Raw genomic sequence first — 23,353 nt, forward strand, 5'->3', positions numbered from 1 at the left:
GGGGCCCTGCATCAAGCTCACTGCTATCAGTGTGGAGCCTGCTTCAGATCCTCCGTTCCCCACCACTCCCCCACCCCCCACCCCGGCCCTGCCTCTGCCTCTCCACCACTCATGCTCTCACGCACTTGCTCTCTCTCAAAAATAAGACATTTTTTAAAAAAGTAAAAATTTGTTTAGCAATAACATACAGGTTTCTGAGGATAAAATGTATATTTAAAACAATTTATAGACTCTGAATCACCATATAAATACGAAAGATGTTTATGTTTATAACCATGCAGTAATAGAGAAAGAGAGTGCACACGTGTGTAATTAAGATAGCAGAATAGTTCCAGAAATAGGAGAAAATGTGTAAAATATGTGTAAGGTTATGGGTTTACTTTTTTGTTTTGAATGTTATTTCAGAAGAGATGAAGTATTCTGGTTGTTACATAGTGTCAACAGAAACACCGAATTACTGTTTTACTGTCCCTTTCTTCAGCATTACCTCTGGCAGAAAGAGACCTGCTATGCTATTCCTTGGAAAGCTCACCCAGTAGAATGTCAAGTTAAACCATATAAAAAGGTCTGTCGGGGCGCCTGGGTGGCTCAGTCACTTAAGTGTCCAACTCTTAATTTCAGATCAGGTCATGATCTCATGGTTTGTGAGATCAAGCCCTGCGTCGGGCTGTGCACTGACAATACGGAGCCTGCTTGAGATTCTATCTTTCTCTCTGCTCCTCCCCATTTCCTGTTCTCTCTCTCTCTCTCTCTCTCTCAAAATAAATAAACTTAAAAGAAAAAAAGGTCTATGAAAATTCTTAGGAAAGGAATGATCATACCCTTTGTTCCAATCAAGCTGTATTGTTTGCTGTATCCTTTTACCTCTTCCATTCTGTTGCTTGTGCCTTTCCTTTTTACTGGTGTCCTCTTTCATCTCTATTAAAATACTATTTAAGACTTCTTCTTTCAGCTTTGTTATGTAAACTTCTACCAGACTTTACCCCCTGGCAAGAAATGATGAAATTAGCAGACAGGGACTTTAAAACAGCTATTGTAAATACACACAGATTTCAAGGGCAAGATGAATATAGACAACAAACAGTCCTGGATTGTGATTTGTGAGAATATGGAAACAAACGAGATATACCCTGTAATCAACCTAGCTTTCTGCCTGGACGCCTGCCTCATGGCACCAAGAGAGGGAACCCAAGTGCAGCATTGTAGCCTCCCTGAGATGAGAAGCAGAGACAGAGTTCAGAGAGGCTAAGGAAGCTATACTCTGTGGGCAGAGTACTGGAGGGTGGGAGCTGTGGAGGGAGCTAATTCCAGAAATCTGGATAGGGTTACCCATGAATACCAAGGATACTGTGTTCCTATCTGTGTACAGATAGGTCAGACTCCACTAGACTTGGACAAAAGCCTACTGTCTATAGTCTGAACAAGTCCCAGAACTTACCTGAGTTCTTACTAGCAAAAGTGGAGAGAGAGTGTTGAATACCTGCAATGTTTAATAGAAACCCTAGAAGGTACATCTTTATTAACATTAAATTAGCTCCAGAGTAAAGGCTACTGTGGACCTACCCTAACAAAGCTTTAAAGGTCTAGTCTGGAATTTGCTTAACTGCTCATCAAAACAGAGTCTAACACTTGAAAGTAAAAAACAAGAGTGAGACATTCAATAGTGTACCATTTACAATAACTAGCATCCAAGAAAAAAAAATTACTAGGTGTTCAAAGGATGATGTCACTAATAATAGAAAAATCAGTCAAATAAAACAAACCTAGAAATTAAGGAGTTGATGAAATTACCAGGAAGAACTTTATTTATTTTTTTAAATGTTCCTTTATTTTTGACAGAGAGACAGCATGAGAGCGGGAGGGGCAGAGAGAGAGGGAGACACAGAATCCGAAGCAGGCTCCAGGCTCTGAGCTATCAGCACAGAGCCCGACGCGGAGGATCATGACCTGAGCTGAAGTCAGACGCTCAACCGACTGAGCCACCCAGGCGCCCTCCCAGGAAGAACTTTAAAGCAGCTATTAAAAACATACACTAAGGTTTAAAGAAAAAGAATTATAATAAGACAAATGGAAGATACAAAAAAGAACCAAATGGATCTTCTTAGGACTGAAATATACAGTATTTGAGAAAAAAAAATTTTTTTTGGATGGGCTTAAGTACAAATTAGGTGAATCAAAAGGAAAGAATAAGTCTATGTTATGGACATATGTACTGATAATTTCAACAATTTAGAAGTAATAGGCAAATTATTTGAAAATCAGGTTACCAAAACTGGCCCAAGAAGAAATAGAAGATGTGAGTACTTCCATACCTACTAAAGAAATAGAATTACTATTTATTATTGTTTTTAAAACCTCCCTGCAGGAGTGCCTGGGTGTCTCAGTCATTTGAGCATCCGACTCTTGATTTCATCTCAGGACATGAGCCCCATGTCAGGCTCTGTGCTGAGCCTGGAGCCTGCGTGGGATTCTCTCTCTCTGCCCCTTGCCTGCTTGTGCACGCGTTCTCTCTCAAAATAAATAAATAAAAGAAAAATTCATCTCTGCGAGTAAAATTCCTGGCCCACAACAGGGAAGACTCCAGGCTAGATGACTTATCTGGCGAATTCTATCAGATACGGAAGGAAGAAATAACACCAGTTCTACACAAACTCTTCCCAACTCCTATCAGGTCAGTTTTACCCCAATATAAAAACCATAAAAAGACACTGTAAGATAAGTGTAAATCAATATCCTTCATGAACACAGATGTAAAAATTCTTAATAAAATACTAATAAATTGAATTATGCAGTATATTGTAAAGCATAACACATCCTAACCAAGTGGGATTAATCCCAGAATACAAGATTGGCTTGACATTTGAAAAAGATTCACTGTAATTCACCATATTAACAGAAAGAGGAAAAACCATGGGGCCATCCCAGTTAATGCAGAAAAGGCATATGATAAAATTTAAAACATTCATAATTAAAAACTCTCAGGAAAGTAGGAAAAGAATTTCCTCAACCTGTAATGAAAAATCTACAGCAAACAGTTTACTTAATTCAGAAAGACTGAAGTTTCCCCCTATTGGAACAAAACAAAGATTATCTTCTGTTACCACTTAATATTGAGTGTTATATCTGGAAGTTCTTTATAATGCATTGAGGTAAGAAAAAGAAATAAAAGGCATACAGATAGGAAAGGACGTGATAAAATTGTCTTTATGCACAGGTGAAATGATAGTGTAAACAGAAAATTGGGAGGAATTGGGATGCCTGGGTGGCTCAGTTGGTTAAGTGTTCAACTCTTGATTTTGGCTCAGGACATGATTTCACAGTTCATGAGTTTGAGCTCTGCTTCCAGTGCCATGCTGACAGCGTGGATCCTGCTTGGGATTCTTTCTCTCTCTGCCTCTCCTCTGCTCTCCTCTCCTCACCTCAAAATAAATAAATAAACATTTAAAGAAGAAAAAGAAAATTGCAAGGAATCTACAAAAAGCTTCTAGGACTAAGTGCAGATTTGCAGGGTGCAAGGTGAACAAACAAAAATCAGTTGTATTTCTATAAACTTGTAATCAGAAACTGAAAAATGAAATTTAAAAAAATAATTAAAAATTAATTTAAGTTTTATTTTTAAAAACTTTTTGGTAGCAGAAAGAAACATGAAATATTCAAGGGTAAGATTATATGCAAAGCCTGTTCACAGAAACCCACAAAACATTGCTGAGAAAAATAAGACCAAAGCAAATGAAGAGATATACCATATTCATGTTTTAGAAGACTTGATATTGTTAAAATATCTTTCCAAACTGATCTGTAGATGTAGCACAATACCAGTCAAAATCTCATCAGGCTATTTTTGTAGAAATTGGTATTTTAAAATGTATACAGAAATCAAGGATGCCTGTCTGGTTCAGTCTATGACTCTTGATCTCATGGTCATGAGTACAAGCCCCACATTGGCTGTAGAGCTTACTTTAAAAAGAAAAAAAAAAAAAAAGCAAGTTGAATCTTATACAGAAATCAGAGTGGTCTAGAATAACCAAAGCAATCTTGAAAAAGAGCAAAAGAGTTGGAAAACTTTTTCTACAGGCTTTTAGTTTTTTGAAGTAAAGCTGTAATATGGTGTAATTACAGACCTGTAGCTCAATGTAACATATTAGAACTTCTAGAAAGTGACCCACATGTATATATGGTCAATTGATTTAAACAAAGTTGCTAAAGCAATTCAATGAAGAAGGGGTATTTGTTCAACAAATGATGCTAGAACAACTGCATATTCATATGGGGAGAAATGGATAATAACTAATCATAAAAAGCCAAAACTATAGAATTTTAGAAGGAAACATAAAAAGTACTTGGCTTTTGTAACCTTGCATAGAGAGATTTCTTTGGGCATAAAAACTATGAAGGGAAGGGTTGTCAAATTTATTAGAAGTTTTGCTTTTCTAAGAAAAGAACACTGCAAGTAAAATTCCTGGCCCGCAACAGTGAAAACTCCAGCCTGTTATTAAAAATAAATGAAAAATCAAGCCACACTGGGAGAAATACTTGCCAACACATGTCTGATAAAAAACTTGTTGCTAGAATAAAAAAGGACTCTTAGAATTCAATCAAAGGAAGACAATCTCCTTCATCCCCCTCAGGAAAAAAAAAAAAAAAAAGGTAAAACAACTCAATTTAAAAATAAGCTAAGAGGCTCATGGGTGGCTCGATCCGTTGAGCTTCAGACTCTTGATTTCAACTCAGGTCATGATCCCAGGGTCATGGGATCAAACCCACATTGGGCTCCACGCTGAGCATGGAGCCTACTTAAGATTCATTCTTTCTCTCTCTCTCTCTCTCTCTCTCTCTCTCTCTCTCTCTCTCTCAAAAAAAAAAGTTTGAAAATAAACTAAAAATTTGAACAGTTTTTGAAGGAAGATATATGAATGGCAAATAAATACATGAAAAAATGCTTAGCATCATTAGTTATCAGAAAAATGCCCATTGAAATCCTAATGCATTACTACTTCACACACATTCGAAGGTTAAAATTAAAAAGACAGTTTCAAGCGTTGGCAAGATTATGAAACTATGGAATTCCCATACATCGCTGATGGGAATGTAACATGACACAACCACTTTGGGAAAATTTGCCAGTTTCATATAAGGTAAAGATACACTTAACCATATCCAATAATTCTATGCCTTGATATTTTCCCAAGGGAAATGAAAACGCATGTCAATTAAAAAGAAAGATTTTCACTAGAATGTTTTATTGCTGCTTTATAAGTGCTCAAAACTGGAAACAACCTAAGTGTTATCAGGAGATGAGCAGGTAAACAAATTGTCATATCCACACACTGGAATACTGCTGAGCAAGAAGAAGGAAACAAAGTACTACTACTACCCAACGACATAGACAAATGTCACAAATACTCAGAGTGAAAGAAGCCAAATACAGAGTGATACATAATATGGGATTCTATTTATATGCAGTCCTAGAACAGGCAAAGCAAATCTATGGTGACAGAAAGCAAATCAGTGATTGCCTGGGGTGGGGGATCAAGTGCAGGTATGCACAAGGTAACATTTTGGGATGGTGGGGATATGCTACATCTGATTGTTGTGGTGGTTACACAGGTGTATTGTGCCTTTGTCAAAGTGCATCATACTGTATTTTTTACACAAGTATATTTTTTAATATGTAAATTATACTTCAGTAAAGGTTTTTTTATGGTGAAGCCTTTTGTGACTTTTTCCCTCTTTTTCCCCCCAAATTCAGACATTGTTTATTCTTCCTCTCAGTATACTGTAGAATTTTGTATGGTCTTCTCTTACTCTTTTCTTCACCTTTCATTTGACTCCTTTACTAAGTTATAAGCTCATATTCATCTTTGTTTACCCTATAGCACCTTGCTCATTATAACCTTTCAGTATATGTTTGTTGAATTCAGTTGATTTGTTGCAAAGAAAGAGTTACCAGCCATTGCTTTGATTACAGTTCTGAAGTCTGAAAAAGAGTTAATATTAGGCATCTTTAGTGTGGTCCTAATTTTACACTTTTGGGCAATCCCATTTTATATCCTATGGCCTTGGGTGGTGAACACATGGAAGATGAGTGCCTCTAGGCCCCTTGGAAATTGTCTTTAAGGGAGGACACCCTGTGCCAGTTGCAAAGGCCTGGAGGACAATGTATTTGATTTTAGTAATGAATGAAAATTCAAAAGAATCATAGAAGTTTAGTGCTAGACAGTACCATGGACGCCATTTAATCCAATCCATTATTATACAGGCCCAGTGAAGATCAGTAAACTGCCCAATGCCAAACAGCAAATAAGAGATAGGGTTAAGACTGGAACCCAGGTTTCTGCCAAGTCCCACACCAGGAATTTAATAGGAGAATTGGCTGTCTATGGAAGTTCTACTGAGTTGCCCTTAGACAAAGCTTCCGTTAGTTTGGGATTTAGAGTTAAGAAGTAAACAGGATAGAGAAAAGGCAGGAGTCAGCTGTTGTTACCAGTGTCCATCCAAAACTGGAACCAGAGGTGGCACCAAGAGTTGGCTCATGCATTCCTGGCAATGTCTTTGTTTATTTACCACTGAGAAGTTTGATTTCATCTGTAATTGAAACCTGTTTTGTGTACTTGTTGATCAGTTTTCTACAGTAAGAATATCCTATAGCTTGTAAGAGGAGTTAGTACACAACCTAGAATACTGTTGAATTCCACAGGAATGTTGAAACAATCTAAAAGTTTATTTATTTTGAAAGAAAGAGAAAGAGAGTGAGCAGGGGAGAGGGAGAGAAAGAATCCCAAGCAGGCTCCACATTGTCAACATGGAGCCTGACACAGGGCCCAATCCCACAAACTGTGAGATCATGACCTGAGCCGAAATCAAGAGTCAGATGCCTAACTGACTGAGCCACCCAGGTGCCCCAAAGCCATCCAAATGGAGTCGGGTCTCCCTCTCTCAGACCTTCCCTTTTTTCACTATTCTCTGTTCCAGTATAAATGTATTTGGAATTGGGGGTGATAACAGTTGCTGTTTTGCGTCTCACTGATTTTAGGTTTTTATTTTTTTAAGACAGTATTAAATGAGTTTTTTAATTAAAGTGATTCTTAGTGGTCACTTTGAATTTTAAAGATGAAGGACATTGAGACACAAAAGGCAGCTTTGAAAGTTACAGCAAAGCATGCTCCTTAGATGGATCTTTTGAATGAAAGAATAACATGGACGGTGATGATGAAGGAATAGAAGCTGCTGCTATTTAATGTATTCTCCACTCTCAGTATATGGATGCAGCCTCCAAATTTTACAGTGGAAATAATCATCAGCACAGCATCTCTGCTCTCCTCTGGATTGGTCTTTTTGTAAAGCAGCCTTTTGGTTTTCTTAGTAAAAGTATTTTATTTTAAAATATATCTCTAGACACTTACTCCTGGTAGGCCTGGGGAAACGTAGATTACTTCATGTCTCCTCAAAACTCCTTTCAAAGAAAAGAGTCCAGCTTGATTTGTGTTTTTGAGATAGAGAAGAGGAATAGATAGGAGGAAGGAAGAAATCTTAACTTTGCTTCAAGGAGAGAAAAAAAATCTTTCAGTCCTTTGTTGATACCTTAGCTTCTGCATTAGTCATGTGTCCCTTCCTCCGTGGTCATAAGTAGACCAAAGGAATAGCAGCAATTTGCAAATTTGTAAAGGGACAGTGCAAAGAGAAGAAAACAGCTGATAAAGAAAAATGTAGGGGTCCCAAACCCCCTAGGTTTTTGTAGTTGTATTTTTAGATCAATCAACGGTTTCTGGATATTTGGCCTCCTTGTTTGTTGTTTTGTTTCACTGTGTTTGATGTTATAAAATACAGTGCTAATTTCTAGCCTCAGTCATGATATGGTATTTAAAGTTCAGTTTTTTAACCTGTTACTACCAAAGTCAACTACAATGGGAAGCTAGTAGACACAGTTAGTGCTGATATCGGAAGAAAAAACCTTTCTTCTGCCTACTTGAGTCTGAATGGTAGGGTCCTGAGAATTAATTGCTGATAGATTAACAGAAGTGTGGGAGCACTTGGCAATGAGCAACGGAACTCAGTTGCCAGAGGTAAAGGTTTGTTTACCAACTTTCATAAACACAAGTATTTAGGGCTTCAAAGGATGGAGGCTTTTGATGATGCTAATTTTTACAACTTGGGTTTTTTGGAATGTCCTAGAAGCCAAGGTCAGTCGCTTCCTTGACTAGAGACTCTAGGTTGGGGGAGGGTGGTGCTATGCAGCTGACTTTCATAAAGCTCTGCTTTAGTCAGATAAGGGAAGTTTAGATAAGATTGCTTTCTGCATCTGTTGTTGGGTTTTTGGTTTTTCACTTATTTTTTTTTATATTTGTTTATAGCTTGATGGTTTTCAGAGCATTTTCACATATCTCATTTGATTTTCACAGTAGTTTTTAGGAAGATGGGACAAATATTCTTATTCCCATGAATTACACAGGTGAGAAAACTGAGGTTAAGAGAGGCTAAGTATTTGTCCAGAGCCACACAGAGCCAAGATAAGAGGTTAAGGTATTCACATTTCTCACTACACCTTTGGGGTCCAATTTCAGTACTAACAAATTGAATAATGTCAATCTATAAGTGCTTTAAAAGGGTCAAGACTGAGTAACATTTTATTTGTTTTGTAGGACAAGATGGTGTAAATTGGTTCATCAGTGACAAAGATGCTGAGGTAAAATCAAATTGCTTTTCAAAGTTATGAATAACAGATTAATAATTTCCTTTGATTTGAAATTTCCTTTCATTTCATTATGATAATTTGATAAACTTTTTAGAGATAGCAGTCGTCTGAGTATGTTGCAAGAAAAAGTTTGTAGTATATGGTGATTGAATTTTTCAGAAGTGTGGTTCAGCCTTGATTTTTGTCAGTCTGTTAATTGCCATAGTGATTTAGTCCCCTTTCCCTTCTGTTTCTTCTGCTGTGGTGAGTCCTCTCAGCCCATATTGCCTGGTACCACTAAAGATCAACACCGGAAATAACTGCCTCTTCAGTGTAAGGAAATGGTTAGTCTATATTTAGCATGTGGCAGGTGTTTGTCTTTGTCAATTATTAGCCTTAATTGTGACAGATGGTTAGAAAAGAGAATAATTTTACAACTTGGAAAAAAGAAGTTTTAAGAGATAATTAGATTTTGTCTACGTGGGGCTTACCTGGTCAATCCAGCAGAGTAACAAGTACAAGATGAAAAGCTTTTTCAAAGATTAGAATTCTACCAAACAAGATAAAAAAGCATGGTTGGCATTTTTACATATTCCCCTTTAGATATTCCATGTGGTGTGTTTTGCTAATATTCTCTTGCAAGACACTAGATTTTGGCTAGAATATGGGAGAGCTGGAATTGGATTAGTGTAGGCAGAATAGGTCTTGAAAGTACTCTGTTGGAAGGAGATTATCCATTGTCTCTTAGAAATTATAATCCAGTTTATAGGCAGTAACCCTGGGCTGTTCAAAAGAAAGAATATATTCAGTAGTGATAACGGTTTTATAACTTTATAAAGGACAAAATCATTTTTAAAAGATTGTCCCAAATAAAAGCTTCTCAGTCCGAAAAATATGGTGTATGTTCCTATATAGAAATCAGCGATATCTTTGACTCTGAATGCCACCAGAATGTCTAAATGATGCATGTCAGTGCCCCTACTAGACCTGAACTGTAAATAGAGAAACATACAAAAGAAATGGAACCATATGGAGAAGTGTAAAAGAGTGAGATGAGGGACAGACAAGTAGAGTTGTCTTCATGGCAACCCCTTTTAAGTTTTTATTTCTTTTAAGAACACAAAAGTTCTCTGTTGCTGGTTTCTAGATTAAACAGACTATGGCTGTCAATTCTTTTGAACAAAGTAAAATATTTTTTAAATTAATTAAAATTAATTAATTAATTGATTTTTAAATTTTTTTCCCTCCTAGGCCCAGATAGTTAACAATAGATCATCTGGAAGATGGACCCACCGATACTATTCAGCCAACAAAAATGTTACCTGTAGAAATTGTGACAAATGTGGCCATTTATCAAAAAACTGCCCCTTTCCACAAGTATGTGAAATACATTTCTCTCCACATTGTTACTTTATAGTCTTAAGGGTGGGCCCTATAACCTTATAATTCAAATCTTGTACAATATATGTGTGAATTTCATGTTACATTTTCATGTAGGTGATAGCCAAAATAGTAGCACAGAAAGAACAATGAAGTTTGAGTCAGAAAAACCTGGAATCAACTTTAGCTTTCTTTCCATTAGTAGTTGCACAAGCTTAGGCAAATCATTTCACCCTCTGTGCCTCTGTTTTCTTGTCTATAAAATGAGGATTCCTGAGACCCCTTTCATTTCTAAACCTTCTACAGCTTGTTTCATTGTGGGATAATTTTTATTGTTAGAAAGTTACCATTTTAAGCATTTATAAATGTTTATTGGTGTAAATTATGTTAGATACATCAACCTTTGGAACAACATAGAACTAAAGTTCTTGGATGTTCTCTGACACACAGTAAGCTCTTAAGAAACATTCCTTCCATTATTCCTTCTTCCAAATGATATGATTGTCTTTCAGATATTTGAGACAGCTCATATATTTCCTCTTTGTCTTTGGTTCTCCAGACAAAGCAGCCTCTTTCAGTATTTGTTGCTCCTATGACTTAGCTTCCAGATCCTCATCAACCTGCTTTCCCTCTCAAACACAATCCACTTTGTCAGTGTTCCCACAAGATAAAGCATAAGAAGTAGATGCCAGTTGATACTACAGGCACAGTAAGCCTTTTTGGCAACCACAGAATACACATAGCTTGTGTTAAAGCTCTGATTTCAGACATTTTGTTTGATTTTACAGTTATGCTCAAGATCTAACCTTCACTGGGGTCTCAAATTGGAAATAACGTTTTATGGAATTATACAGAAAAGGAAAAGTTAATCTTCTATTTGAGACTGAACTATTTTGCTAAAGAGACTTTCTGTTTGCCACATAGAAAGTCCGCCCCTGCTGCCTCTGCTCGGAGAGAGGACACCTCCAGTATGCCTGCCCAGCCCGCTTTTGCTTAGGCTGTTCTTTGCCTATGCCTTCCACTCACAGATGTCTTGAAAGACCTTCCTGGAGAAAACGATGTGACCGATGTGATATGATAGGCCACTATGCTGATGTGAGTATCCTGCATAGAACTAATTTGTCAGACTTTGGGGGCAGTGTGCCAATTTGTAACTATCAGTCAGCCTACCTAAAAGAATATTCTATTCTAATTCTGTTCTAATATGTGTGTAATGATAGCCATGTCCCTTTGGCGGTTGATCATCTAAAGCAGTGTTCTTTTTTTTTCTTTAAAAAAAAATTTTTTAATCTTTATTTTTGAGAGAGAGAGAGAGAGAGGGAGGGAGGGAGTGGGGGAGGGGCAGAGAGAGAGGGAGACACAGAATCTGAAGCAAGCTCCAGGCTCTGAGCTGTCAGCACAGAGCCCGATGTGGGGCTCGAATTGACAAAATGCGAGACCATGACCCAAGCCGAAGTCAGATGGCTAACCAACTGAGCTATCCAGGAGCCCCTAAAGCAGTGTTCTAACGGAGATCTTACTGAATGGTTCGTCAGGTGGCAGCATCAACAAATATTGTAAACCCATGCTTGCCCCCTTTGCTTAATGTGCTTGCCAAGTAAAGGTCGAAATAAAAGAGGTATGTAATAAATAACATGTAAATTTATATGTCTGTTCATGCATAGTTACATGAAAATATGTACCCACTTAGCAGTTGTATACAAAGGTCTATCTATCTGAAGCCTGGCTTGATGCTGCTTATTGATGGTTCTTGCTGATAGAATAGTCTTAAACAAGAAGGACAAAATCCCCAGTACTTTAGATCTGCTTATCTTAGTTCTTTCTTTAGATTAAAAAAAAAAGGGGGGGGTAATTTAAAAGACATTCAGTTACTTGTAGCACGTTAAATTTAAGCACATTGTTATCTTGGATATCATTTTACATCATTTGGGATTTTAGTCACAATTTCAAAGACCAGAGGGGCTGTGGAAGTTAATATATTTTTTTAAAGTAAGGATCTTTTAATTTGTATTTCCCAAAGACATGCTACAAAGCCACAAACATTTTTCTAATTTTATTTATATTGAAATATCCTATAACCTTTTCCTAAAAAAAAAGTAATACGGCTTTTTGTTAATATGAATTTCAGATTGAAACACACTAGAAGATGAATGTTTGGTATATATGTTTCTCATGTAAATATATCAGTTATCTATTGTAATTTTTAAAATGTCTTTTTAAACAAAAACAGGGTCACTATCCCATACATTGTCTTTCAGCTTCATTTTTTTTCTGCTTAATTCCTTATGAATGTATCACTGTATTAGCTCATAAAGATCTGCCTTTCTTATGGTTAATTTTTATTCCACTGTATGGATGTACCAATTTACCCAGCTGTTTATCTACCAATACATCTAAATTTATAGTTACAACCCATTTTTTTAAGCAAACAGTGCTGCAGCAAACATCTGTGTGTGTGTGTGTGTGTGTGTGTGTGTGTGTTGTGTGTATAAGATTATTTTATTAAGACAGATTCTGAGTGGGATTGTGTAATTAAAGGATATGTATATTTACATATGGATAAATATTGTCAAATTGTTCTTCCAAAAGATAGTACCAATGGGGGCAGCCGGCTGGCTCAGTCAGTAGTAGAGCATGAGACTCTTGATTTTAGGGTTATAAGTTCAAGCCCTGGGTTCAGTGTAGAGATTACTTAAAAATAAAATCTTCTGGGGTGCCTGGGTGACTCAGTAAGTTAAGCGTCCAACTTTGGCTCAGGTCATGAACTCGCAGTCTGTGATTTCAAGCCCCGCATCGGGCTCTGTGCTGACAGCTCGGAGCCTAGAGCCTGCTTTGGATTCTGTGTCTTCCTCTCTCTCTGCCCCTCCCCTGCTCATGCTCTGTCTCTCTCTGTCTCTCAATAAATAAATAAATGTTAAAAAAAAATTTTTTTAAACAAATAAAGTCTTTAAAAAAAATAAGTAAATAAAAGGTGGTACCAATGTATCACCACCTGTCAGGTGTATTTAAGAATGCTCTTAACATTATAATTGATCTTTTAAAATTTTGGCCAATCAGATAAGGAGAAAATGATATCATATTGTTTTTATTTGTATTTCTTAGGCCACTAGTGATGTTGAATGTGATTCTCAAGACAAGGTGTGGAAATAGAAGTTATTTCATTCTAGGGGCACCTGGGTGGCTCACTTGGTTAAGCATCCAACTCTTGGTTTCAGCTCAGGTCATGATCTCACAGTTTGTGAGTTCGAGCCCCACATCGGACTTTGTGCTGACAGTGTGGAGCCTGCTTGGGATTCTCTGTCTCCCTCTCTCTCTGCCCCTCCCCTGCTCGTTCTGTCTTTCTCTCAAAATAAATAAATACAAACTTTAAAAAATATTAAAGAAGAAGAAGATGCTGTTATTTCATTCTAAAGTAGCTAAAGTGAGGCCCCTGGTTGGTTCAGTTGGTGGAGCATGTGGCTCTTGATCTCAGGGTTGTGAGTTCGAGCCCCACGCTGGTTGTAGAGATTACTTAAAAAAATAAAATGAAATATTTTTTTAAAAGTAGCTTAAACTTTTTAATATTTACTAAGTTTTAAAATTAAAATCCTAAGTTGGCTTGGTTTTATACTTCTCTACATTATGTTGTCAATTATAATTTTTTTATCCAGATTTTCTAGTTTGGCAGGTACATTTAATAGCATATTTCTTTACTCCTTTCTTCTAATAAGCTCTTACAAATATGGTCTTATTTGCCTGTGATAACAGAAGGGTCTCAGACAGACATTATTATGAGCAGTGTTTTTTTGTTTTTCTTTTTTTTAAATAAGAAACTAGCACAGAACAGTTAAGGATGATTTGTAAAAGGTTATATAATCAGCTGTGAATTAAGTCTGTAGTCCATTCTGCTTAACTTCTTAATTTTGGCCTCTAATGTATGTTAAATGTTTTATCTAAAATGGCCTTGAGGATTAATAACCCCAGTGAATGTAAGGTTTTAAGATTGGGTTAGGCTGTGGTCGACTTCAGAGAAGGCAGCACCCTTTCCCCTAAATCTGCCAAGATCTAACTTGTTGGGTGTTTTTATAATTATGTGGTGAATGTTCTGGACACTAGTTGATCTTTTTCCAGCCTTCCCACCTTGCGTAGGATTCCCCCAGAGCCCAATCAAACCTGGACTTCACTGACTCCATCTGCAGAAGCTTATAGTCCTTCCATCATCTGAGAAGCTCTTCATGAGAATTCACTTGGAAGCAGAGTCATTTTGGCCTCAGGTTGCTGGAACTATTCAGCCAGTCCCCCATACATGCTTTAAATTTATCTTAAAACCTGGCCCTCCACAGAAAGTATTGCTTCCCTTGCAACCCTCTCAAATGCTTACTGCTCATTCCTTCTTTCTTTTTTTAAAGTTGATTGATTGATTGATTGATTGATTGATTGATTTTGAGAGAGAGAGAGCGTGCATGTGTGCAGGGGAGAAGCAGAGAGAAAGAAAGAGAGAGAATCCCAAGCAGGCTCCACACTGCCAACAGAGCCTGATGCTGGGCTCAATCTCATGGTCATGAGACCATGACCTGAGCCAAAATCAAGAGTCAGATGCTTAACTGACTGAACTACCCAGATGCCCCTCTGCTAATTTTTTCTTGACCCACATACATGAATTACATTGTTTAGGATTGAACTCTTTCTCACTCATTATGGTTGCTTCAAAGTCCTTACTCCTCCCTCTTTATATGAATACTTGTGGCTTATTAAAGGCCCATACCCTCTGACAATACTGTCCTCCACGCTTCTTTGTCATTTTCATCTTTTTACCTGCTGAACTTGCTGCTCATTCACAGAGGATTTCTGAAGCCCTGGGTAATTATAGATGCCGTACCTTATCAATTAAGGAGATTAAGAAACTTCCATTTTTGCTTTATACTTTCCTATAGCCACACTACTGATCTCTGTAATGCCACAGTGCCAGTTATATGTGCAAAGAGAATTTGTAGTGAAAACTGGTGAGTGGTATTCATATTCTTGCTGTAATGAAAGAATTTTCCTGAACTCTGCTTGGAAATGCCTCATTTGTTAACTACTGCATAAAAGCGATTTGGTTCAAATTACAGAGTTTTATAATGTAAGGCATAGAAAGATGGCTCAAGTCCTGCTAAAGTTAACCTGCATCATTGATACCTTCCAAAGGAAGAGAATCTGCAGTGTGGAAAGAATCTCAATTCTGACTCTGCCACAGATTCTCTTCTCTTGTCAACAGTTTTTAAATATACAGAAAATTTTAAAGTATGTGAACACATCTTGCATACACAGTCCCATTGTGTAAGGTATATCTGACATTTCCAAGGTAATAATAGCTATAGTTAATTACTTACTGAGTTTTAAGCACTGCGCTAAGTGCATTACTAACTAGGAAAAGGGGAGTACTTTTTTCACTGCTGTATCCTCAGCACATAATAGGTACTCTATAGATATTTGTGATTGTGTCGTTTATGTAATCCTCACAACTACCGTATAAGATACATACTGTTTTTTAATTTTTATTTTCTTTTAATGTTTATTTATTTTTGAGAGAGACAGACAGAGCATGAGCAGGGGAGGGACATAGAGATAGGGAGACAGAATCTGAAGCAGGCTCCAGGCTCTGAGCTGTCAACACAGAACCTGACAGGAGGCTCGAACTCACAGACCACAGGTTATGACCTGAGCCAAAGTCGGACGCTCAACTGACTGAGTCACCTAGACGCCCCTTCCAGGTCAGATTTTTAAATGAGTAGAAGAAAATAACTTACACTTGATTCCCTTCATTAAACATTTGATGCTATAAAAAATGCTCTCTTAAATATCTGCTATATACTGATTTTTAGCAGGTCAAAAATTTCTTTTAAAAATGAGAACTCAGTATAAACTGTAGGCTTTCACAGACAGTAGTGGTTAATAAATGTTTCTTCAATAACTACATAACATAAAATGGAAAACTAGTGTCTTTTAGTTTAATTTTGGTGATTTTTTTAAAGGTTAGCTTAATCTTGGGGATTTCTAGTAGGAAATGTAAAGTACCTAGTACAACCATCTTCTAGTTATGGCTTCATACTTGTATAAAGAGTGAAGAATTATTGAATATTGTTTTTCTCCAGGTAGTTATTTAAGAAAAGGGGATTTATTTGATCTTTAGTCAACTCCAAGGAACACAGAATGGCATTCCTATGCCTCTTATCCTTTTGCTAGTCTTATTGAGATACTAGTGGCCAGAAACAAGACTGACTGAAACACAATTATTGAGCTCAGTAACTGAGCCAAGATTTGAATTAAAGTCTTCCTTAATTCAAATATTTTGTTATGTGTAATAGCGATTAGTTCTACCTTTGTTCAAAAACATCTCCACTGTTTAATCACCCAAATAAACTTGTTATATTTGTTTATCAAAAATTTGCTGGTTGCCTACTACATGCCAGGCAGTATTCCAAGTACTAAAGAAATAAAGATGAAGAAGACATGGTCCCTGCCTTCAAGTAGCTAAGAGTATAATAAGAAAGGCAGACATGTGAAAGAACAATGTAAAAGTGATGTGATGGGAGGTATACCAGGGTGGTGAAAATTAAATGAGAGAATATCAGAAGACTAAGCTTGGTGACTTGCAAGTCGTAGATAACTGGGAAGTATAGAAAATGACATAGATCATAGGAGGGAGCCAAGAAACTGTGCCTATAATAACATGTCACCTGTCTCTGGAAATACTGGCTGTAAAGTAATGCCATAGGAACTCTTGAACCAGGCTACGTGAGTTTTTCTGAAATAATATGGACTTGAAACATACACAAGGGTCAATATTTTCTGAGCACTTGTTTGCTTACCTACCTGTTCTTAACCTTCAAAAGCAAGGCAGATTGAGGAAGGCAGTCTCTAGCCATTCCTAGATTATTTCTCCTTTCTGATTCTGTATCTCTTCCACTCATGGAAAGCCACTTTCCTATTGTGTCAGAATTTAATACATTGTTTTAGCCCTGGAAAGAATGATTCACAGCATAATCCAGAATCTGAACACTTTTCATCATTTCTGTCACTGTCCCCCTAGCTTAAGCTGCAAGCATCTACTGCCAGGATTACTCTAATAGCCTCCTAAACTGGTTCCCTGCTTCCTTGCCCCTTTATATTCAGTTTCCAGTAGGTGGTTAGAGTAATCCTATCTATCTATCTATCTATCTATCTATCTATCTATCTATCTATTTTAAAAGATTTTATTTTTAAGTAAGCTCTACACCTAACATGGGGCTTGAATTTACAACCCTGAGATCAAGAGTCACATGCTCTACTGACTGAGCCAGCCAACCGCCCTAGAGTAATCTTTTTTTAAACATAACCCAGATTACATCAATCCTGTCTTCAAAATCCTCAAATAAGACTTTGTATCTCTCCCAGAGTAAAAACTAAAGTCCTTAGAATCACCAACAAGACCATGTGTGATCTAGCTTCTTGACCACATCTCCTGTAGTAAGCCATTGCTTACTCCACCTGGTCTCCTTGCTGTTTCTTAAAAGACCAAACTTATTCCTGCCTCTACCTTTTGTTCTGTCTGCTGCATATCCAGGTATCCACAATGACTTACCTCCTTCATGGCCTTTACTCAAATGTCCCCTTGTTAGAGAGGCCTTCCCTGACCACCTTAATTGAGATAGCACTTCCAACATTCCCTGCCCTTCTTCCCTGCTTTGTTCTTCTCCATAACACCTGTATTATACATTCTAAATGTATTTTTCTGTCTCCCCTAATTAGAATGTAAGCTCCATGTCTGTTTTCAGACATGTTCAATGGTATATCTCCAGCTTCAAGTGAAGAGCCTCACCTGCATAGGAGCTCAGTAGGGTTATTGAATAAGCAAATTAGTGAACTCGGGGCAACAGACCCCACTTACCTACCTACCCTCCAGTCATGCTTCCAAAAGTTGTCAAATCCTGCATATTGATACATAGGCTTGGCAATTCTCACCTTGACTCATAATACTTAAAGTCAAGTTTCAACAGGTTTTCCAAAAGCTGTGATAACCTATAGTATGCATAAAATAAAATGAAATGTCTAAGGCAAAGGAAATCCTTTTTCTTATTTTCCCTCCCACTCTCTTAAATGACCAGTTCTACTTTCCTTAATATTTTCTTTAGAGATTTTCTTTAATATCTCCATTTTAAATCAGTATTATAGGTATTGATGCTGTCCTGTGTTTTCAGTCTGTCAGCCGTCAGTTTTCATATGGAAAAATCTCCTCTGTCACTTTGTGATAGAATATACTGTGTCATCTTTTTCACACAAATCGAGAAGAGAAAAAATAAGACTAAAATTCTGGTTACCTTCTACAATTCAAATAATCATAGACAAACTAATTTTCCTACCAAACTTAATTGAAGTCAAGACAAAAAAATATATCATTGTAATAGATTGATATGTATGTTCACATAAATATGTAGTTCTGCTGACACCTAAACATTACACCTACTTTTTAGAGTAAAGAAAAAATCTGACTTAGGTTAGAATACTTTATTTCTCTCACTTTTTACAGCATTTTGATGTTGTTTCAACATAATGTTAGCGCAAGGGGTCATGACTAAGATTGATTGATTTGCTTAATAAAAAATAATTGTTGAATAGGCTTATAAAATGCTTATTTACCTGAGAGACCAGCATACCCCCAAGGAAGTTAAGTAGATTCTGTGCTTAGAGGTCTGTTATCCTCTTGTTTGGTATATGCAAAACTCATGATAATGTAACTGAAAATTCATATGTGTTCATTGTTCAAGGAGTAAATCCTGGAATTAGTAATTAATAATTCATTGGAACTGTTCCCAAATCACCTGATAAATGAATATCTGAAACTTTTCATGGATATATATGTGTATATACATGATATATATGTGTATATACACATATATATCCATGCTTATGGAAATAACCTCAGAGGGTAAAAAGTTTTAACTGAAGGTATGTAATTTAGCACAGTTACAGTTTGAAGGAGAAACTCAGTCCTTAATTTGAAATTCTACTAAATGGTATACTTTCTCATCATCTGTGACTAACCTGAAAAATTCCCCCAGTCTCTCTGACTGTCCCTATAGCACATACTTCATTACCTAGCATTAGTTACTTTCAGTAGACCTAGAAGATTGAGAGCAGGTTTACATTTTCTTTATAGAAGTTAAAAGAATAAGTTTGTAGAGGATAGAGACCTTTCTCTTTCTCTGTACCACTAACTTCCACCAAAAGAGGGAAAGGATTGTCCCCTTAAAGTCTATCTACCAAAATTAACAGCTTTAAAAACTAAAGGGATAAATAAACTTTAGTTTTTCATTGAGAATTTTGTGGGACGTGGAAATGAGCTTTTCAGTGCAGTCACATTGGGAAAACTGGAGTCTTTGATAAATAGAGCAGTACACCACTGGGAATTTTATTAAATTTCAAACTTATCATACTTACTTATTTATTTATTTTTAAATTTTCAGTCCAAGTATCAAAGTCCATATAGACTTGGACTTGAATCTCACTATTAGATCCAATAATAAGGTCAAATTCTGGGACATAGTTATCTTTTCTGTCAATTTTAGGTAGTGAAATTAAGGGAAATCAGATTCTCATTGACACCTGGAAGGCTAAACGTTTTATTTACTAAGCATTACAGATTAAAGGTCAATTCATCTGAACATTATAAATCTCGTACAGTTTTCTGATTGAGTTCTTTTATTTTTTAAAAGTTTATTTAGAGCATGTGTATGCATGCATATGCGCGGGGGAGGGGCAGAGAGAGAGAATCCGAAGCAGGCTCCATGCTGTCAGCATAGAGCCCAACCTGAGGCTCAATCCCACAAACTGTGAGGTCATGACCTGAGCCAGAATCAAGAGTCAGACTGTCAACCAGCTGAGCCACCCAGACGCCCCTGATTGAGTTCTGATCTTCCTTCATAAACAAAAATAAATGGGGTAGAAGAATGCATACCAAGCTACTAGGCTGATAACACTAGATTTCCTCAACTGACTGGTAATGGATTGGAAGAGGGATAGGAGACATGATTAGTTTTGCCTTTATTTTTTTTTTATTGTATTATTGCATTTATTTAAAAACAGAAAAGAGACTATTATTTCTGCAAAATTTTAGTTTAATAACAAGTGAGATCTTGGCATGTTGTACAGCCTTCTAATGATTATTGCCTTGATCAAAAAAAAGTAATAGGCTATTTAAGAATTTCAAGAACTCAAGTAAATTCTGTAATGTTATGAGCTAATTGAGCTTTTAGCTATATAATGTTAAAATAATTCTCCCTGGGCACCCCTGGGTGGCTCAGTGGGCTAAGCGTCTTACTCTTGATTTTGGCTCAGGTCATGATCTCATGATTGAGTTGGCGGGATAGAGCCCTACTGACAGTGTGGACCCTGCTTGGGATCCTCTCTCTCCCCCTCTCCCTGCTCCCCGCCCCCCAACTCATGCCTGCTCACGCTCTTTGTCTCTCTCTCAAAAATAAATAAATAAATTTTAAAAAATAATAATTCTCTCTGTGGTCGTAGATACTAAAGGAAAAGTATACACCCTAAGAACACTAATGGGAGAATTTCAGGTATATAAGAAGATAATACTCAGCTTTTAAATTAATTACCTCATGAAGTATTATTCTAAACTTTTATTATTTTTTCCATAGCCAGTGATCTTTTACACAGGAATTAATAATGAAATAAACTACAGTGTTTTCACTTACCTGTTCCTCACAGACCAGACCTCTGAGAAAACTAAACTTTTCCATGAGTCAGTTTGTCAGAGACCTATACAATCCTTGGTAGATACCACCTCAGTTCCCAATGCTACCAGATTGACGGAAGTCTCTCTTTAAAAAAAAAAAAAATAATAATAATAATAAATTTTTTTTTTTTTTTTTTTTAGAATGAGCTGATAGAAAAAATTAAGGCATACGTGAAGAACTGGTAGATCTAAAAAGGAATGAGATGGCACCAAATGTAATAAGCTTGTTATGAGAAATAGGAAAAAAAGAAATAGGAGGAAAATTGAGAAAAACCTAATTCATTTTTCATAGGGTGAATACAGAAGATAGAGGAAAAGTGGTCCAAAGGAAAATGAACAAAAGAAATTCTGATTAAGAGAGCATGTACCCACTATAAGAGGGGGAAAAAAGTCCCACATCTATCTAGACATATGCTAGTGAAATGTCTGAATGTCAAACAAAAATCAAACAAACATCCAGACAGAAAAATTAAAAAAAAATTTTAAATCCACACATATTACACACACACACACACACACACACACACACACACACAACATCAAGCTTGCATCAAACTTCTCCTGTGCAGTACTAAATTGCAGAAGTACTCTATTGCAGAAGGCAATAGAGAAATCCCTAGAGGGTAGAGCATTCTGAGAAAAATAGATGACATTGCCAAGCTGTTGTTCATTTGTGAATTTATTGGAAAAATCAGAGAATAAAATTAGCAGCAATGAAGAATGAAACCAGGAAGGCATAAAGTGAATGTATGAATACGTCCTGTTGATCTGTTTTTAAACTTCTTACAAATTTTAGAAAAAATTCTTTAAAAATGTACTTTGAAAGCTTACAAGTATAAGGATAAAAATAGGACCAGAAATATCAATGATCACAATAAATAAATGGATTAAATGCTCTTATTAGAAAATAAACATTCCAATGTCAGGAACCAAAAAGGAAAAGGGAGAATAGCTTCAACTTAAAAAAAATGTCCATCCAAAGAAACCATTAATAAAATTAAATGACAGACCACAACTTAGGAAAGATTTTTATAAAATACATGATAGGATAATTATTTCTAATATGTAAAAAGCTCTTATAAATTAATAGGAAGTCGGGGCGCCTGGGTGGCGCAGTCGGTTAAGCGTCCGACTTCAGCCAGGTCACGATCTCGCGGTCCGTGAGTTCGACCCCCGCGTCGGGCTCTGGGCTGATGGCTCAGAGCCTGGAGCCTGTTTCCGATTCTGTGTCTCCTTCTCTCTCTGACCCTCCCCCGTTCATGCTCTGTCTCTCTCTGTCCCCCAAAAAATAAATAAACGTTGAAAATAATATAAAAAAAAATTTAAATTAATAGGAAGAAAAAAATGTCTTAATAATCAGGGGTTCCTGGATGGCTCAGTTGTTTAAGTGTCTGTCCGACTCTTGGTTTCAGTTCAGGTCATGATCTCACAGTTCGTGAGTTCGAGTTTGCACTGGGCTCCACACCGACAGTGCTGATTTTCTCTCCCTCTTTTTCTGCTCCTCCCCTGCTTGTGCTTTCTCTCTCTCAAAATAAATAAATAAACTTAAAAAAAAGTAATCAGTGTTAGAGAAGATAATGCTTCTGGAGTTCACTGATGGATGTTTGCAAAGATATATCTACAAGGAGCACCTGGATGGCTCAGTGGATTGAGCGTCCGACTCTCGATTTCAGCTCAGGTCTTGACCTCATGGTTCATGAGATCAAGCCCCATCTGTCTCTGTGCTATCAGCACAATTTGGGATTCTCTCCCCCTCTCTCTCTGCCCTTCCTCCACTCACACTCTCTCTGACTCTCTCAAAATAAAAATAAGTAAACATTTTTAAAAAAGAAATATTTAAAGAGAAAAGATATATCTATAAGAACATTCATCTCAGAATTGTTTATAATGAAAATTAGAAGCAACCCAAATATTTAACATTCCAGCTGATTTAAGTAACTTACAATACATTTCATATAATGGAATACTCTTCAACTATTTAAAAAATGGTATAATAATGAATATTGAAATATAAAGAAGTTACTAGTACAGTAAGTGAAATGCATAAATTATAAAACAGTAGATGAAATATAATCCTGTTTCCATACAAATACACATATTTATAAATATATATAGATTTGCATAGAAAAGATCTAGAATGAAGTCTTCTAAAATGTTTACTATAGTTAAGAATTATAGAAGAGGCACCTGGGTGGCTCAGTCGGTTAAGCTTTGGCTCAGGTCATCATCTTGCAGTTCGTGAGTTCGAATCCCATGTGAGATTCTGTGCTGACAGTTCAGAGCCTGGAGCCTGCTTCAGATTCTGTGTCTCCCTCTCTCTCTGCCCCTCCCCCTCCCCCCCCCCCTCTGAAAAATAAATAAACATTAAAAAAAAAAAAGAATTATAGAAGAGTTTATTATTTATTTATTTATATTTTAATTTGAGAGAGAGAGAATCCCAGGCAGACTCCCTGCTCAGTGTGGAGCCTGACAGAGAACTCAATCCCACAACCCTGGAATCATGACCTGAGCTGAAATCAAGAGTCAGACGCTCAACTGACTGAGCCACCCAG

At 36.8% G+C, this 23,353-nt stretch overlaps 1 protein-coding gene across 3 annotated transcripts in view; it reads left to right on the top strand.

Moving 5' to 3' along the window:
- The window catches only part of ZCCHC7 (zinc finger CCHC-type containing 7), a 253,633-nt gene that overhangs the window by 191,351 nt on the left and 38,929 nt on the right, over positions 1-23,353 (top strand). For all 3 annotated transcript variants that reach the window (XM_043565615.1, XM_043565617.1, XM_043565616.1), the window contains exons 3-5: positions 8,640-8,683; positions 9,923-10,048; positions 10,976-11,146. In XM_043565615.1, the coding sequence (XP_043421550.1) occupies positions 8,640-8,683; positions 9,923-10,048; positions 10,976-11,146 (341 nt within the window). The remainder of the gene's footprint in view (positions 1-8,639; positions 8,684-9,922; positions 10,049-10,975; positions 11,147-23,353) is intronic.

The sequence above is a fragment of the Prionailurus bengalensis genome, chromosome D4 (assembly GCF_016509475.1).
Source record: "Prionailurus bengalensis isolate Pbe53 chromosome D4, Fcat_Pben_1.1_paternal_pri, whole genome shotgun sequence".
Classification (NCBI taxonomy): domain Eukaryota; kingdom Metazoa; phylum Chordata; class Mammalia; order Carnivora; family Felidae; genus Prionailurus; species Prionailurus bengalensis.